We start from the raw sequence: 17382 nt of genomic DNA on the forward strand, positions 1-17382 counted from the left end.
CAGGCCTCCACATCTCTGGATTCCAACTGAATCTGCAACATTGGTTGAATCCGCAGATGTGGAACCCATGGATCAGAAGGCTGACTAACGGACTTGAGCATCTATGGATTTTGGTGTGTGCAGAGCATCCTGGAGATATATATATACATTTCAAAATAATAATATCTGTATTATTACTAAAATATAACTTAAAATAGCTTAAGATTTCTTTGTGATTATTTTATCTTGAGAATATATCCCAGAGTCAAATTACTATGCTTAAAGTTCATCTCAACTCTGTTCGCTTCCACTTTCACAGGTAACCATTTTTATTAGTTTTTGAATTATCTTTCTACTGATTTTCAAAATATAAGCAAATTCAAATAAACTCATGCCTCCCTTTTTTGGATAAAAGGTAACATGCTATAGACTATTCTGTACTTTGCTTTTTTCACTTAACAGTATATCCTGGAAATCACTACATAGCAGTACAGAGAGGTCTTTCTCGTTCTCTTTTACAGCTACATAGTACTCCATTGTGTAACTATGTTAGACATTTAGATTGGTAGTTTGCAATTAATATATGCTAATCTTTATATTAAAAAATATGTAATCTATCTAAGTATATACCCCCAAGGAATGAAAACAGGACTCAAACAGATAGTTGTATGCCAATGTTCACAGCAACATTATTTATAATAGTGAAAAGGTGGAAACAACTCAAGTGTCCATAAAGATGAATGGATAAACAAAAGGTATCATATACATACAATGGAATATTATTTGGCCATTAAAAAGGAATTAATATATATATATACTATAACATGAAAACATCATGCTAAGTGAAATAAGCCAGACACAAAAGGGTAAATGTTGGATTCTACTTCTAAGAATGAATGCAGGTAGGCAAATTCATAGACAGAAAGTAGATTAGAGGTTTTCAAAGACTAGGGGGAGAATGGAGAGTTATTGCTTAACGGGTGGGGAGTGTCTGTTTGGGGTGATGAAAATATTTGGAAATAGTGGTGATGGTTGAACAATACTGTGAATGTAATGCCACTGAATTGTACACTTAAAAATAGTTAAAATGGTAAATTGTGTGTGATATATATTTACCACAATAAAGAAAAGTCATATATACCATATATATGTCTATGTAATTAGCAGTAAATCTCTTTAAAACATTGGGGTCAATAATGAAGTAGAAATTTGGAGAGACTACCCAAAGCAGACTTTCTGGAGCAGTTAGAAAGAATTCCAGAGAACTGATTTTGGCCTGAAATGGGTCTCTAAGCTTAAACATTAAAAGGGTGCTTGAAACATCTATTATCTTTTGATCCTGACGTAACACGATAAAAATATTTTAAATCTGAATGTAACACTCTTCCATATCTTTTCTGAACACTATTATATTTTCCTGTATTTCATTAGTCAGCAAAACTAAGAAGTTAACATAGCTAATCATCTCTTGCTATTTATTTTCATTTTACAAAGGAAACAGTGGGCTCAGAGAAGATGCCTTTCCCAAGGTCACACAGCTCAAGAGGACATAGGAGCTCTTTTGTGTCCCAGTGCAGTTCTTACTGAATTCATTAGTTATATAATTACTTAATGAGCATCTACTCTGTGCTAGGCACTTGGGATATAAAAATGGACACAACAAATTTCATGTCCTTTCTCAAAGAGTTTATAGTGTAATAAAGGAGAAAACCGCACAATTATACTGTACTACAAGGTGGGTTAAGGTACAAAGGACTATGGGAACACTTTGGAGGGGCTGTTTGAAACAACATATACTATTCAGAAACATCTGATATCTCGTTCAGCTTATGCTTCTTTAACTGTGAGAGTAAAACCTAAGCTCTTCGTCTTTGAAAACCTGCTGATTTTCAAAGACCTTAGCCTTTCACAGTCTCAAACCAGCCGCTTTATAGCTGTTATTTGCATTCTGTGGGTTGAAACTTATTCAGCTCTGGAAAGAACTGTTTCCCCAGCTGTGGAAACAGAGCTGCCATTTCTCCTTCACAGGCCTCCTGAAGTCCAGCACATAACAAAGTTCCTCATGCTTAGTAGGTGCAGTGTTCCCAAATCAAGCCCTCCTATTGAATTGAAGCAATTCTGCTTCTACTGCATTACTTTACCTACATATGGATTTGCTGGTGTTTCTGTGGCCTGGGCACTGGTACTATTACTTTAGGTTTTTATTTTCCTTTATTAACATGAACATATTCTCAAAAAAAGGGTAAACTGTTAAATTTTTTTGCTGAGGAAGATTAGCCCTGAGCTAATATCTGTGCCAATCTTCCTCTATTTTGTATGTGGGACTCTGCCACAGCATCACTTAATGAGCAGTATGTAGGTCCATGCCTGTGATCCAAACCCAGGGCCACCGAAGTGGAGTGTGCAAACTTAACCACACAGCCACTGGGCCAGTCCCAGTAAACTTTAAATTTTTGCTCTAAAACATGGTATCTCAACTTCCATATCTAGAACTTTTATGAGAAGCACACATGATCCTCTGTAATGTTTTCATAAGGGTGATATAGATCAAACATGTTGACATGTAGCTCCCTATAGTAAGATATGTTTGCAATATTTTGTAAAGTATGGAAGTTTTTAATGGTTTTAGGATCTTATTGGTATCATTCTTCAAGGGCAATTAAATATTTATTATTTTATTCTAATTTTCAGGTAAAGAAGATACTCCCTCATTACTTGGTCTCTGTGGGTCTCTAACATCAGTGGCAAGTTACAAATCTCTAACAAGTCTAAAATCTAATGACTACCTTGCAAGTCCTACAACAGAGATGACAAGTCCGGGCCTAACTCCATCCTGAAAAATTTTATGTTTTTACATTGCAAATGTTCGCCTTACGTAATTTTGCTGGGAAAACCTTTGGAATTTCATATTGTTCTAGCACATGTCTAGAATTCTGTTGCTTATATTAGAGAATTCAATCTACTCCATGTAAACTTCTGAGTTAAAAAAATGATCCTGCCATTTTTCATTGTATTTGTCACTGAGAAAGTTTAAAAATGTATAGGCTTAAATAATGTACAACTGAAATTTCATAATGTTATAAACTCTTATGACCTCAATAAAAACAAAAGAACAGGCTTAAAAAGCTTTCAAACATCCTCTAAATTAATAATCCACTGCAAATTGTACATATTTATTATTCAGCTGATTTTCATATATTTAGATGTATCATAATTGCCAGAGACTTAGTTCAAGGTTTTATTCCAGAGACGTAAGCTAAGTATTTTCTTTCTCTCTTTTATTCAGTGATTAAATTTTATAAAAATGATTTATTAATTTTAATTTCTTCCTAGGTTCCAATGTTTAAATGCCTGTTTTAATATGAGGAGAAGGCTCTCAGCTGCAGTTTCATGGCGGCTTATTCTGTTTCTTTAACAGTTATAATTTGATATCAACTTAACATTCCACTTAACATTTTATACATTTTGTAGGAATGTGCCTTTAGGCAGTTACTAAATTTGTTAAGGTCATAGGGAAAGTATTTTACAGTATTTTAGGCCATTTAAGTAAAATGAATAAATTCCTTATCTTTTTTCCCCCAAGATTTTCTTAAAAGGTTATCAATTAAAAAATAAGAGCAAATATGCGTCAAAAGTTGGAAACATTTAAAAAGTAGAACAGATGTTGAAACAGTATTTCATCAGGTTCAATTAACGATTTGAGAAGCTTTTAAATAAGCATCAGCAGGATAATCACCATATTGAACAATATGTCTGACATACAGTGCTGTTTTTCTCTCCCTGTTGTGCAACAATGAATTGTCTTGAATGTTTTACAGTTTCTATCAGTAATCATGCCATAATCTCATTTTAAAATTGATGCTAAAAATCCGTACACTTCTTCAGGTAAAAAATTAGTTTTCTGTGTAAAAAAAGCTATGAGCTGTATACATTTTGTCCCTAAAAATTCCACCATATTGAAAGAGAAAATATGTGAAGTATATTTTCTATAATAATATGAGGAAAACAGGATCAATTGTGCCAAAGAAGTTTTATATATTGTTTACATGAAGAGGCTACAATACTTATTGGGGACTTCATATGCTATTTTTGTTTATAAATAAAACAAACATTACATTCAAACTTAGGAGCTTTCACATGTAGGAAGACTGTTCCTCCTAAAGTAATTTACTGAGAGGAGGCAAGAAACACTGAATTTATCACGTTCATTCTTTGTATTAGAAATGCAGGAGTATGGTGGTTCTCTGCAATTTTTAGAGCTTTACTCTCATAATTTGGAATTTAAGATAATAAATAATAACAAGGCTAGACATAACTTGGAATTTAAGATAATAAATAGTAACAAGACATGCAAATAAACCCTGTCACTTCAGGGACAAAGGAGGCCTGGAGGCCCTTAAAATAAGTTATCTTAGCTGTACCAGAACATACTCAGAGCTTTATCCTTTAGCTTAAGGCTTTAGTACTCATAGAAATGCAAATATTCTTGAGAAATGGTACCATGAATCTACTCTTAATTCTGTATACCTTATTGTGAGGTATCAAAAGCAATTTTTAACCAGCATGGGGGATGGAAGGAAGGTATAAAATGAGGACGCTGGAAACCTTGGGAGGAGGGAGTGAGAAATGGTTAATGAGGGGAACTGCAAACATTTCCAGCTGGCCATAAGCACTACTGCTGCTTTTCTAAGAACTATCAGAATGGTTAAATGCTTTACCATTCCTGGTCCACTCTCAACTAACATTATGCTTCCATAGTTTAAAAAAATATCATTGTTAAATTTTTTCCATACATTTTTTTTTTTTTAAGATTTTATTTTTCCTTTTTCTCCCAAAGCCCCCTGATACATAGTTGTGTATTTTTAGTTCTGGGTCCTTCTAGTTGTGGTATGTGGGACGCCACCTCAGCATGGCCTGATGAGCAGTGCCATGTCTGGGCCCAGAATTCAAACCGGCAAAACCCTGGGCCACTGAAGCAGAGTGCATGAACTTAACCACTCGGCCATGGGGCCAGCCCCCTCCATACATTTTTATAATATAGAAAGGAAATTCAAGATTCTGTAACTGATAAAATTTTTCAGATTTGTCTGATGTATATGGTAACTTGTGCATCTTAACATGCTGCTAAATGCAGATTCAAACATGACATCTGAGGATCAAGACTTTTCCTCCTTTCTTGGAGCTCTTGGTATAAAATTCATCTCCTAATGTGAATTCAGGTTTCTACACAGTTCATCTCACACTAGTTATAGAGGTAATTAATGTTTGCATGAGGAAACAATGTATGTCTCAGTCTTTAATTTTAGGTGGTAGTGTCTATTGTTCACACACTCTCCCCAAAATAGAATGCTGAATGCTATGCTAATATTTCCACATGTGTTTTGTTGCCTTGATGTACTATACTTGTTGCATGTGTATTAAACATTTTGTACCATGCATTAGTGGTCTTACTTTTTCCTTGACAAAAAGTTACTTGATTCAAGTTGTACACTGAACTGTTGTTTCAACAAATGTGATAAATGTATATTACTTAATGCTTAAGATAGTAACATGAAAATGGTTTTGAAGAAATCCTTATTTCAACTCATGTCAGATTACATTTTTTTTGTTTGAGGAAGATTAGCTCTGAGCTAACATCTGTTGCCAAGCTTCCTCTTTATTTGCTTGGCGAAGATTAGTCCTGAGCTAACATCTGTGCCAGTCTTCCTCTATTTTCTATGTGGGTCACCACCACAGCATGGCTTGGCAAGTGGTGTAGGTCCATGCCTGGGATCCAAACTGGTGAACCCAGACCACCGAAGCGTGGCACACAGAACTTTAACCACTCGGGCCTGGCCCCAAATACTTTTTATTTTTTAAAAACATAACATTTTAGAATATACAACATTTGTTGAAGTGGTACAGTACAGTAGTGGTTCTGGCAGTGTTGCTGATTTAATTATATAATAGCTATATTTGTTTCTCACCTATAAAATGGAAACATCATCATCTTCTCAGAACCTCTGTGATGGCATCAGGATGATGTCAGCGTTAAATGAAATCATACATATAAGTTCCTAAAAGGTAAATGCTAATGCAAGCTGCAATTGTGATTGACAGAAGCCTTAAAAATGAAAATAAACTGAGTCAGTTTTTATTTATTTTTAAAATATTTACATACAAGTTTTCAAGTGGTTAAAAATGTCTCAAATTGATAACTTCTGGAAATCCTTTGTTAAAGTTCCTATCATTAAGCAAAATATCCAGTTTTGATAAACTAATACACTGGATTACCTCTGAAATGTCACATGACTGCTTTGAACATCAGCGCTCTTAAATTTGTTTTAATTAGTTCACTCTGCTCTTCTCTAAGGAAAGCAGCTTCTATTTATCTTTAGCATATGTTCTTAAAAACTGGTAGGAAGCGGAAGATAAAATTATATTAATGTCACTATAGTACCTTTTAAAAGCATGTTTTAGTCCAAACCAAAACTTTTATATTGTTTTTAAATAGGTTATCTTATTAAGTCCTATTTTCCATACTGCCAATTATTTTTCTAAAACACAACTAAAACCAAAGTTTCACTACACAACAGTTGGCCTAACTACATGTAACACTTTCTGGTATTTTCTGTTCTATGATGTGCTAAAGTATGCTATTCTATTTTCTTTTGTTGAAAAACAAAAACTCCAACTCTACAATTATTAGAGATGTGCCAAAAATACTTCCTTGGTTTCCTGTTTCCTTCTTGTTCCTCCTTTGGCACACAAGGCCTCTGACTACATTTCCAATCTGATCTCCTATCACATTGCTATGTATACCTTTTGCTCAAGCCACTGGGACTAAATTCCACTGCCTGATTAAGACTCCCATCTTCAGGTGTGCTGAACTGGATCAGCTGCCCTAATCTCAGAAGCATTTCCTAACTACTCCTCCTTTGCCCCTAGGCTGAGTGGACAATTCCTCACCTTTCCCGTTACTCCCTATGCATTCTTCTATCAATCATAGCTCTGAAACCTCCTTGAGGCCAGTGAGAGTATCTGAAACGTCTTCTTGTCTCTAGTACGTTTTATACTGCCTACCACATAAAAGGTCTCACTAAGTGTTAAATGATAGAGTAAAATATAAGCACAGGAATTTATTTAGAAAGTTTGTTTTGGAAAAAAATTCAAAAGTGACACACTATTTCTCACATCCCTAGAATTTGCACCCCAGAAAAAGAGAGGTAAGAATTTAAAGGAGTCATATGGTTAAATAAAAATAATGAATAGTTTTCCTAGAAAAATTTATCTTAACTCCATGTCTACTTCTTTAAAACATCAAATGTGTATTGTACAAAAGGTAGCAAACATGTAATATTTGAATAAAACATTTCTTCTTAAAAACTTTACACATGAGAAATTAAATGTGTATGTTAGAAAAATTTAACATTAACAGAAGGAAACCATTTCCTTTAAGAAACATTTCCAAGAACACGATTTCTGACCAAACCCTTTTTGGTTGCTACTATTTATTTTTTAATTTAACAATAATATTAATACTTCTTTACCACTTAAGTATAGAGAAAGCTTCAACTCAGCCTTCTTTTCATCCAGATACACTGCATGTAATTTGTGTTTGAAAAACTACTGGGAAGTTAGATTTCTTTATTTTAGTCATAAATAAGAATTTTCCACAAGTGCAGCAGTACTGGGGACCAGGAGGGATAGAAATTTCCCTTCTGTTATTTATAAGTGATATTAGGTTGAAATATTGTGACTGCTTTTTGAGAGCATGGTTCTAAATCTAAATTTTTCTGCCTTTTTCTAACAATCAGTTATCAAAAAGAAGCATAGCAGAACCAAGGTAAATTTAAATTTAATATTGTTAAACAGTGTTCAAGATAAACTTTCCTCTATATTTTATATATATATACACACAGTACAGCATTAACAATTATTTTATATGAAAATATTTAGCTAGAAGCACAGTGATAATTTTATGAAAGTATAAAATATTTTAATGAACATAGTTAAAGTCAAATATATTTTCATGGATATGTATGTTGCAAATTTAAGGTAAATCAACACAGGATAAACTAAACACAAAAGGTTACATATAAACCTTATATAGTTTATTTCTGGTGACACATATAAACACTTTGCTACTATAATACAAAACACATCAATTTCTCTACCCACACTAGAGAAGATTTGTCACCTAAATATATTACTCTATTTTAGGGGGAAAAAGGCTTCACATCTTCATAAAATACACATAGCCTGCAATAAAGTGCTTTTCCTTACAAGATATAGATCCTGAGAAAATCAAATATAAAAAAAGAATATCATTTCTTGTCCTGCCATCATATCCTTTTTATTTCATTGCTACAGCCATAAGCTAAATTACCTATCTGTTGGTCTACAGTGACTGAAAGCTTTTTCTTTAAGTAAACTGCTGCCTGTTTAGCCTCTTGGTCTAGCGTGCTAATGTGAGATGAGAACTCCACCAACAGTGATACTTGAATTACCAGGCGGCTGAGACCAGAGGGCCTTCCTATGCTGAAACACTATTTTCACTAGTCTGAAAACAATGTGGTTGTCCACTGCGTACCCAAGTTTGACTAAAGTGAACATTTAATACAATAAGTAAAAACTCCCTCTCTCCTCTTGCAGAAACAGCAGATAATACAGGGTTTTTAGTCATCAAAAATAGCAGCATCTACATCACACAAATGATTTTTTGGTTCATAAAGATAAAACAGACATACCTTTGATCGGAGAAATCCTAATACATGTGAGACCTTAAAATATGGGTTTAAAAAAAAAACTATGCATTTGAATTAAAGAAAACTAATAGGTAATATTTGATAAATGTGAATAATGTTATTTAAAGACTGCCTTCTATTATCCACTTTGCTGAAACAACTTAAATATTTATGTACACGATTTAAATGTGTATGAGACTTGGGCATTTTTCTTGTAGATTCTGTACATCACTCAGCACACAATTCAAAACGTTCTGATGGATCTGACATACTCCCACACTGAGATTAACTTACACTGAAACCCACAGTATCAAACTCTCAGAGATTACTGCTTTAAGTGCTAAGGAATAATTTTTCTTTTCTTTATAAGAAAGCTCAATGGTTGTGATTTCTGGAGTATTAGGATAAAAGTTAAGACACCAAAATTTACTTTAAAATTAGGACTGTGATTTAGAAGTAAAGTAGAAATTGCTATTCAAATTATATGAAAGAAAGATGCAAAATTATTGTAAGATAATGGTGAAAAAAGTTCTTGCCTAAGAGTCTCCAACTTATTTCGCTGTGGCTGTTATTTCAAGTTGAAACAGCATTACTAGTTTTGCTGTCTTCGAGCATTTTGTTTCTGGAAAAAAGCTTTTCCAAATTCATAGGTACTGATCATAACAGCACAAGCAGGAGCAATTTTAATTAAACGGGGAATTAGGCCTGAAAGAAAATAGAAAAAAAAAATCAGAACAAATTTTACTTTATTTTAAAAACTGTAATTTATTTGGTTTCATTCTGATAATGATCAAATTAAATGAAGTGATGTATCAAATACTGTGCCATAAACTGGTGTCAAAGAACAAGCCAAACTGCTCACTCACAACCTCCTCATTTTAATACCATGTTAATTCATACAGAAATTTTATCTTATTGATAGTAAATTTGTATTATTTAACATTTCTTAAGTTATAGCAAAGATATTTAGGAGGAAATAGTAAACATGGAATGTTTTCAATCATTTTCTGCTGAAATTTAATTTAGGAAGGTGACAGATTTAAAAGTAAAAGTAATCATTTTATTCAATGATTTGGTAAAGCAAATATTTTTACCTGTAAATAATCCAGAAAATCCACTCTCAGCAACAATGTTCTTCATTATAGCCCAGGTTGACATACGCAAAGGCATAGAAACTAAATGTTAAAGAAATGATACTATTATAAATTACCACTTAATAATTTCAAATACACATAAAATAGTGTTTATGGCCTTTGGAGGTATATGATTCATTATAAGAACAGATCTTTTTACCTAAAGAGCTATTTTAAATCTTCTTTTTAATAGTTGGATTCATTAAAAAGAAAAATTAGACAAAAGCTGTAACTTTAAAGGTATATAAGACTGGATGCCTCTCCTGAATTGATGATGTTTGTTTATTAAGCTTGGTGGCAGGTATCCTTTATACTTTTTTCTGCAACTTAAAAATCTTTCATTATGAAAATTTTTTTTTTCTTTTTTTTTGAGGAAGATTAGCCCTGAGCTAACTACTGCCAATGCTCCTCTTTTTGCTGAGGAAGACCGGCCCTGAGCTAACATCCGTGCGCATCTTGCTCTACTTCATATGTGGGATGCCTACCACAGTATGGCTTTTGCCAAGCGGTGCCATGTCCACACCTGGGATCCAAACCGGCGAACCCCAGGCTGCCAAGAAGCAGAGCGTGTGAACTTAACCGCTGCGCCACCAGGCTGGCCCCTCATTATGAAATTTTTAAATTTAGAATTTTTTAAATAGAAATCTTCATGAGATTCCCAAAGCCATAGAGGGGCCTTGATAACCATTTTTCCTTAAATTTTTATTGCACACAATAAAAAAAAAGAATCTTTCCTTCCTAAAAAGAGGTTCTGAGGAAAATAGCCCATTCTCCCTAGTGTAGTCCTGCATTATTAAAATCTTTCTGAACAGATATACCTGTCTTGAAATAAATTAGATCAGTCCAGTCTCCTCCAAAGGGCAGATTTATCCTTTAACTAACATCTCACTTATTTGCAACCACTGAAATATCTGGGACACAGTAAAAAACAGATTGATATATTTTTTAACAACAGGAAGAACAGACATCACTGAAACTCAAACATAAAGCTTAGGAATGAGCTGTTCATATACAAGTTCACTTACCTTTCTTTTACACAATGATTCTAGGCAGCTGGCTTAGCCCACAGACTACTAAGTAAGAAAGTCTGCCAAGAAGCAGGAATACTTAGTAATGAACATGTGAACACTGACAGCTGACATGCAGAAGATTTCAAAGTCCAGGTGTGAGCCAGCTGGATAATGGGCAAACACTCCTATATGACCCTCACCAGCTGCTAAGAGCTGCATTATAAAACTACAGTAATCAATGTGAACTCTGAGTCACTAAGAAAGATTAAGTATTATTAAGCATGCCCTGGAAAAAAGGGAAAGATTAGAGAAAGATATCCTTCAAAAATAGCTTTTTAGAATTTTACTACTTAAAGGAGTGGAGCTCATTACCTCAAGTTTCATTTATGTAAAATATCAGATTGACTATAAAGATAAGTGAGGTCTTGTGATTTAAGAAGCTATACTATCAATATAAATAGTATAGGTATAAATATAACTAGCAACCCAACAGAGAGGACATTTTAAAACCAAGAACAAAGTGTTTATGAATGTAGTTTAACTTTCTAAAGAAAGTTAATGACAAAACTTTCTACTAAAAATTAGCTACTTTTACTTCATGTTTAAATTATTTTATTTAAATGTCGGAAACAACTGGTGAAAGAAAGGAGGCCAAATAGCCATCTATTTCTACTCTTGTAGAACTCAAGCCCCCACTGGTCTCGATTTTAACAGCAGGGTGAAATTAACGTAAATGAATTGGCAGAGTGAGTTATCGACTGAAGGCACCACGGCAGCGCTCCAACGGAGCATCGGAAGTATCTCTTGCCTAAAGTTCCAACATTAAACAGCTATTCTTACGTGTGATGAGCAACCTCTTACACTGTAAGGAAACACTGATTATTAAATATTTCAAGCACAGACAACAATAAGATAAACACTTATTTAATGACCATGCAAATTTATCCTAATGTGCTTCTGTTGGAATATACAGACAAAGGGAGCAGAATGGAAGTCCTTAAAGAGCCCATACTCTAGTGGAGGAGCATGTTAGGATATAGTAAGTGCCACATCCTGTAACAGAGGTAACTTGCCTCATTTATGAATGTATCGTTTGTATTTAATTTTTGAAAATTTAACCTCTGGTTCCAGGTTTTTAAACCTGGCTCAGATCCACCTGTTTTCCACAGGTTAAACTTCTTTTTTTCTGAACATTTTTATTTAAAATACTTCAAAAGAAATTTAAAAATCATTTAAAAAAATGGTTGTACGGGGCAACAGAAATTAAAAAATGGTTATATATTTTACAGAGTAGGCACTCAATCAGCAGTCAAGTAACAGATGAAGGGTGGGAGAAGTGGTCTAAGGGCACTGATGTCAAAGATCATATTCTTGCACGGAACTGACCATCATTCTACATGTAACACTCCATATTTTCTTTTTTGCTTAGAGATAAGGGATTGGTATAGCTGAGCTATGGAATGGAGGAAGCCACTTCTAAAGGGAGCTGATTTACTTCTTTGATGGGGATAAATAATATATAATAAAAATAAACATTTTGGGCTGTTTATCACTCAAATGAGAAGTGCAGTTTGCAGTAGAAACATATCTTGCTAAATATAATTGGTTCATACCTGAAACAGAGTAACAGGTAAAAGTGACCAAAGATAATCATGGGAAATTAAGACCTAAGGTTTATTTAAGGTTTCTCCTTTTGGGTTTAAATGGAGAAACATTAATTACAAAAAAAAGCAGTGATAGTTAAAGAGTTTAGTGAATGAAGATGCCTCCCTGGTGCCAGTCTCCACGAGCATGGACAATCACAGTCACCTAGGGAACATTTTCAAAATACACAAGCTTGGGCCCCACCTTAGATCTACTAAATGAAGCCCACTGGGGGTGGTGCCCAGCTTCAGGTGTAGTGAAAACACACCCTAGGTGACTCCAGAGATTATTTACCTAGGTTAAGTGGCTCTCAAACTTCAGTGTGCATCAGGATCTACCTGTAGAGACTGATTCCCATCTTCTCCCTCTTTGTTACCATGACCAGGAATATTATGATCACCACCACCACTTCACTGCCATAGTCATCAGTCATTTAAGATAAAGTGCACCTAAGAGAATATTCCCAGTATATTAAATAGTTCACTTGACAGAGGAAACAGGACTTCTGACGAGTTGGAAGGAAGAATGAAACAAAGTAATTTTGAACTATCAAGGGAGAACAGATAGGGCTTAGGCAGCTAGAAGGCTCACACCTAAAACAGGGAAGTGGAAGACCCCTGATAAACTTTGACTGCCTCCCAGGTTTTAGTTAGTTTCTAATAGTAGAAGGGAGTACAACTTTGGTAAGTCAAGGACAAAGCTGTCCCCGATATTCATCAGATTCATTTTCAGAGGTCTGTAATCAATGTTTCTTTCAACATTAGAAAACTTATTTTACTTTGTATGCAAAATGTTACTCTGGTGGGTTAGAACAATTTACATTATAATAGGCTTATTACAAGGCTTACATGACACAATTTTGTAATGGATAATTTCCAATGGGTCTGTTACATTTTCTATAGATAATAAATAATTAGAAGGGATCTAGTGGAAGCAACTAAGAGTACACTTCTGTTCTAAAAGAAATTACAAGTTATAAAGAAGTAAAAATAGATGAGATAGAAAAACACATCAAAAGAAGGGAAGCTAAAAAATAAACAGTGAAAAAAACATAAAATGTTTACGCAGACTAATGAAACAAAACACATCAAGAGAAAAAGGTTTCCCAGTAATTTCCTATCCTTCACTGTGATCTCTCTAGATCTATTTGAAAGAATACTTACATAATTTAATCTTCTACATAGCAGGCATGAGACAACTGATGGCAGACAAAATACATAGATGTTTAAGATGTCTTAAAGTTTTTGTTTGGGTTAGAGTATTTTTTTCTGGGTATTCCATTCGAAATGTACATTAGTTTCAGTTAAAGAGTAAGGCAGCAGAGGGGAAAAAAACTTGTATTCCCTATTTTAGATATTCCTCACTTAGTATCTGGAAAGAAAAACAAAAATTTTCATGGCATCTGGAAAATGTTTTAAATTAATTAAACTTACTTTTATGACTTTCATGTATCCAAAGTTGTGTCTGCTTTTGTGTTTTTACCACATCAAATGGCAAAGTTGCAACAGCTGCCAACTAACAAAAAGTAAAATTGATTAACTTAAATCTCCTTTAAAATTTTTCTTAAAATATTTTTACATTCTTCTAATTAGCACATTACTTAATACGGATAATAATGGAAATCATAACTAAACTGAAACTCAAAATAAAACCAGATATATTTAAAGACAAGCTTCTATTAAAGAAAATAGAGACATGTCTTATGTGTTTCTTCCAGAATTCCAGAGTAAGTAAATAGTGTCAGAAAAGTTCCCCTACTTTCCTGAGCTTACACACAACTACTAGGGGCAGAGTCAGAGTTCCAACCAGACCTCTCTGACTCCAAAACCAGTCTTTGCAATTCTAATGTTTCTATGTGTTCCAGTATTACTTTACTACACATGAAGGTATAATGCATATTTTAAAGCAGAAATTCTCAAATATCTAGTAAGCATTTAAAATTTTCCAACAAATGTTTTAGAAATAAATAGAATAAAAAATTAAATTTAAAAAAAGAAAATGGACTTTGAACTTTTAAGTTCTATATATCTTTTCTTTGTGGGTTTCAACATATTTATCAAATATAGTTACAATAGTTCACAAATCACATTTTAAAAACCTTAACTCAAAATGAATCAACTTAAAGACCATTTTCATAATGCCCCAATTAAACAGTAAGGTTTTTAAAAAGAATAATTAAATTCCCTTAAGAATGTGTCCTAATATTTGATACAACAACGATGCAAAGTAAAAACCTGGTCTCTATTTTCTGCTTCCCAACTCACATTTGGCCAATATGCTCATAAAATGTCCCTTAAAATCACTTATATTTTATTTCACCTTGGCAATGTTAATTTAAGTTCTTAAAATGAAATCAGTTTCAAAGATCTAAGGGCAGATCTCCACAATCTAGCATGCAGTAGCAAAAGGTGACAACAATGTTATACAAGCCTCTGACACTTTCTAAAATGATAGCGTTTAGGATATTCTGTTTTCTGACAGAATGCCTGGACACTGTCACACTGATGTGCTTTTTCTGTTGCAGAGACAAATTTTTATTTGAAAACAGCTAAAAGGCAGCAAAATTTTCTAGATCATTAAAAAAAATTTAAATAAATTTTCTGTGTTAAGCAGAAGTAGCAAAATAGAGAACTTTCCTTCATATTACTGGAAAGCTGATACAACATCCTGAAGCCATTATTCACCTTTTTTTTTTTTTTTTTTTTGGTATTAAGCAGTTATTTGTAAGTATGGAATTAGTTCTGTACTTCCAACTATTATTAATTTCTAAATATAAATAGTCCTTGTTTTTCTTCATGCTGGACTAAGATATAAATTAAATACAATTAGGTTACATTTAATCCCCTCACAAATAAGAGGAATAATAAAAAGATATTGTAACTATTTAAATTGCTAAAAAAGTAATTGCACTTTTGCCTCAATAGGTTTATTACCCACTAGGCTTAATCTGGCAAATCTCAGACCTAGGAATACTCATATTTAGGTTTTGAACTCAATCACAGTGGCTTCTTAGCCTAGGTTTTCTGATACAATTATTCTAGTATTTTTCTGTGGATCTCCGTCACTTCACTATGCTCCTTCAGTCTTGTTTTCATTTGGTTCCAGTATGTCAGCACCTTACTCTAAGTCATCATAAATTCATTTTATAAGTATGTGGGCATGAGAAAACTCTTTGTGGCCAAGATCATAGTGGTATGAATCTGCATAAAGGAAGTCCACTACACAACTTTTCATCATGTGGATGAGTGGGAAAAGGTGAACTCTCTACTACCCAAAAATAGTCATTGGAGATTCCTCTCTTCTAACTGTAATTCTTGTTAAAATTCTTTTAAGAAGTACTCGGCCAAAATGTTCCCAAAGAAATAGGAATTAGCAGCAGAGGATGAAATTACTCCTATTCAATCCGATTATACATATGAGACGATACTCCATGAAATGTTACCTAACCAGATCTACTGACATTTAATGAACAGATTGCCAAATATTTTGTAAATAATAAAGGACTATTTAAATTATTATCATTATCATAACTGTACTGATCTAACAAATCCAAGTTTTTCAGAAAAATATAATAATGTACTTGCAGTATAATAAAAACATAGACATAAAGTGAATTTTAAATTACTTTAATGGCTAATAATTTATTTCCTCAAAATAGGATAGTAAATACTTAGAAAATTTTTAAAGCAGTGCAGCCCAAAAGTCCTATCTCAAGAGACATGAAATGCTATATAATATTTTTTTCTGTTTTAATAAGACAATTCTTGTTATTCTAGAATATAAACAACAAACGAATAAACTTACAGAACCAGACAATGCCCCTGAAGTAAAGTTGATCATAAATGTTGGTTCATACAAACCAGATTTCACACAAAACCATTTCTTTAAAACTTCATAGTTATACCAGTACATTGCTAAAAAACAGAATGAAATGAACACATATTTAGAAATGGCATGTGGACTTTAAAGAAAATACTTATGAGGTTATATATTAGGAAAAGAGAAATTCTAACCTTGGCATTCCCTGCTTTCTGCTTAGACACACACTGTATTGTTAGTGCCATCCAGTCAAATCTGACTCCCAATGACCCTGTATACAGCAGAGTGGAACCATACCCGGTCTTTTTGCTCAATCCTCTCATCTTCTGGCGCTACATCAGACAATGCTCTCTGCTGCTGTTCATGGGGTTTTCATGGCCTATTTTTTTGGAAGTGGGTGACCAGGTCCTTCTTCCTAGTCTGTCTTAGTCTGGAAGCTCCAGGAAATCTGTCCACCATGCGTGACCCTGCTGGTATTTGAAATACCAGTAGCATAGCTTTCAACGTCACAGCAACATGCAGCCACCAGTGTGACAACCAACAGATGGGTGCTGTGGTCCCCTAACTGAGAAACAAACCTGGGCCGTGACAGTCAAAGCACTGAATCTTAATCACTAGACCACCAGGGTTGGTTAAGACACATACTAGGTGAGATTTAAAAAAAAAAAAAAGAACCAATTTCTAAATAATATTACAGCAGTCTTACAAACAAACAAATAAAAGTACATATCAGCAAAGTAGGACTTTAACTCCAAAACCTGACAAGGACACTAAGGAAAAGTACAGGCCAATTTCATTCATGAACATAGGTGTAAAACTCCTAAAAAAATAAAATAATGGTAAGACATTGAAGCCAGAAGTATTTCATGAGAGAGTATACATTATAACTAAAGCATGTTATCCAAGGGATGCAAAAGTAGTAAATAAAAATGCTTTACATGCCATATACCACATTAAGAGAACAATGAAATCATCTAAAAATGATGGAAAAGCATTTCATAAAATTCCACACACTTTCATTTAAAGCAAACAAAGAAATTTCTTGGAAACTTAGGGATAAAAGAGAACTTC

At 33.6% G+C, this 17382-nt stretch overlaps 2 protein-coding genes across 8 annotated transcripts in view; one reads left to right on the top strand and one right to left on the bottom strand.

Annotated features, from left to right (window-relative positions):
* The window catches only part of RUNDC3B (RUN domain containing 3B), a 144019-nt gene extending 139169 nt beyond the window's left edge, over positions 1–4850 (top strand). For 4 of the 5 annotated variants that reach the window (XM_046669432.1, XM_046669436.1, XM_046669433.1 and 1 more), the window contains one exon: positions 2671–4850. In XM_046669432.1, coding sequence (XP_046525388.1) covers positions 2671–2816 — 146 coding nt within the window. In that variant the 3' untranslated portion in view covers positions 2817–4850. The remainder of the gene's footprint in view (positions 1–2670) is intronic. The other variant, XM_046669435.1, reaches the window with a different exon arrangement.
* A 2950-nt stretch (positions 4851–7800) lies between these two features.
* Positions 7801–17382, bottom strand: part of SLC25A40 (solute carrier family 25 member 40) — a 53688-nt gene continuing 44106 nt past the window's right edge. For all 3 annotated transcript variants that reach the window (XM_046669439.1, XM_046669440.1, XM_046669441.1), the window contains 4 exons: positions 16297–16406; positions 13926–14007; positions 9800–9880; positions 7801–9410 (listed from right to left, as the gene is read on the bottom strand). In XM_046669439.1, coding sequence (XP_046525395.1) covers positions 9298–9410; positions 9800–9880; positions 13926–14007; positions 16297–16406 — 386 coding nt within the window. In that variant the 3' untranslated portion in view covers positions 7801–9297. The remainder of the gene's footprint in view (positions 9411–9799; positions 9881–13925; positions 14008–16296; positions 16407–17382) is intronic.

The sequence above is a fragment of the Equus quagga genome, chromosome 8 (assembly GCF_021613505.1).
Source record: "Equus quagga isolate Etosha38 chromosome 8, UCLA_HA_Equagga_1.0, whole genome shotgun sequence".
Lineage (NCBI taxonomy): Eukaryota > Metazoa > Chordata > Mammalia > Perissodactyla > Equidae > Equus > Equus quagga.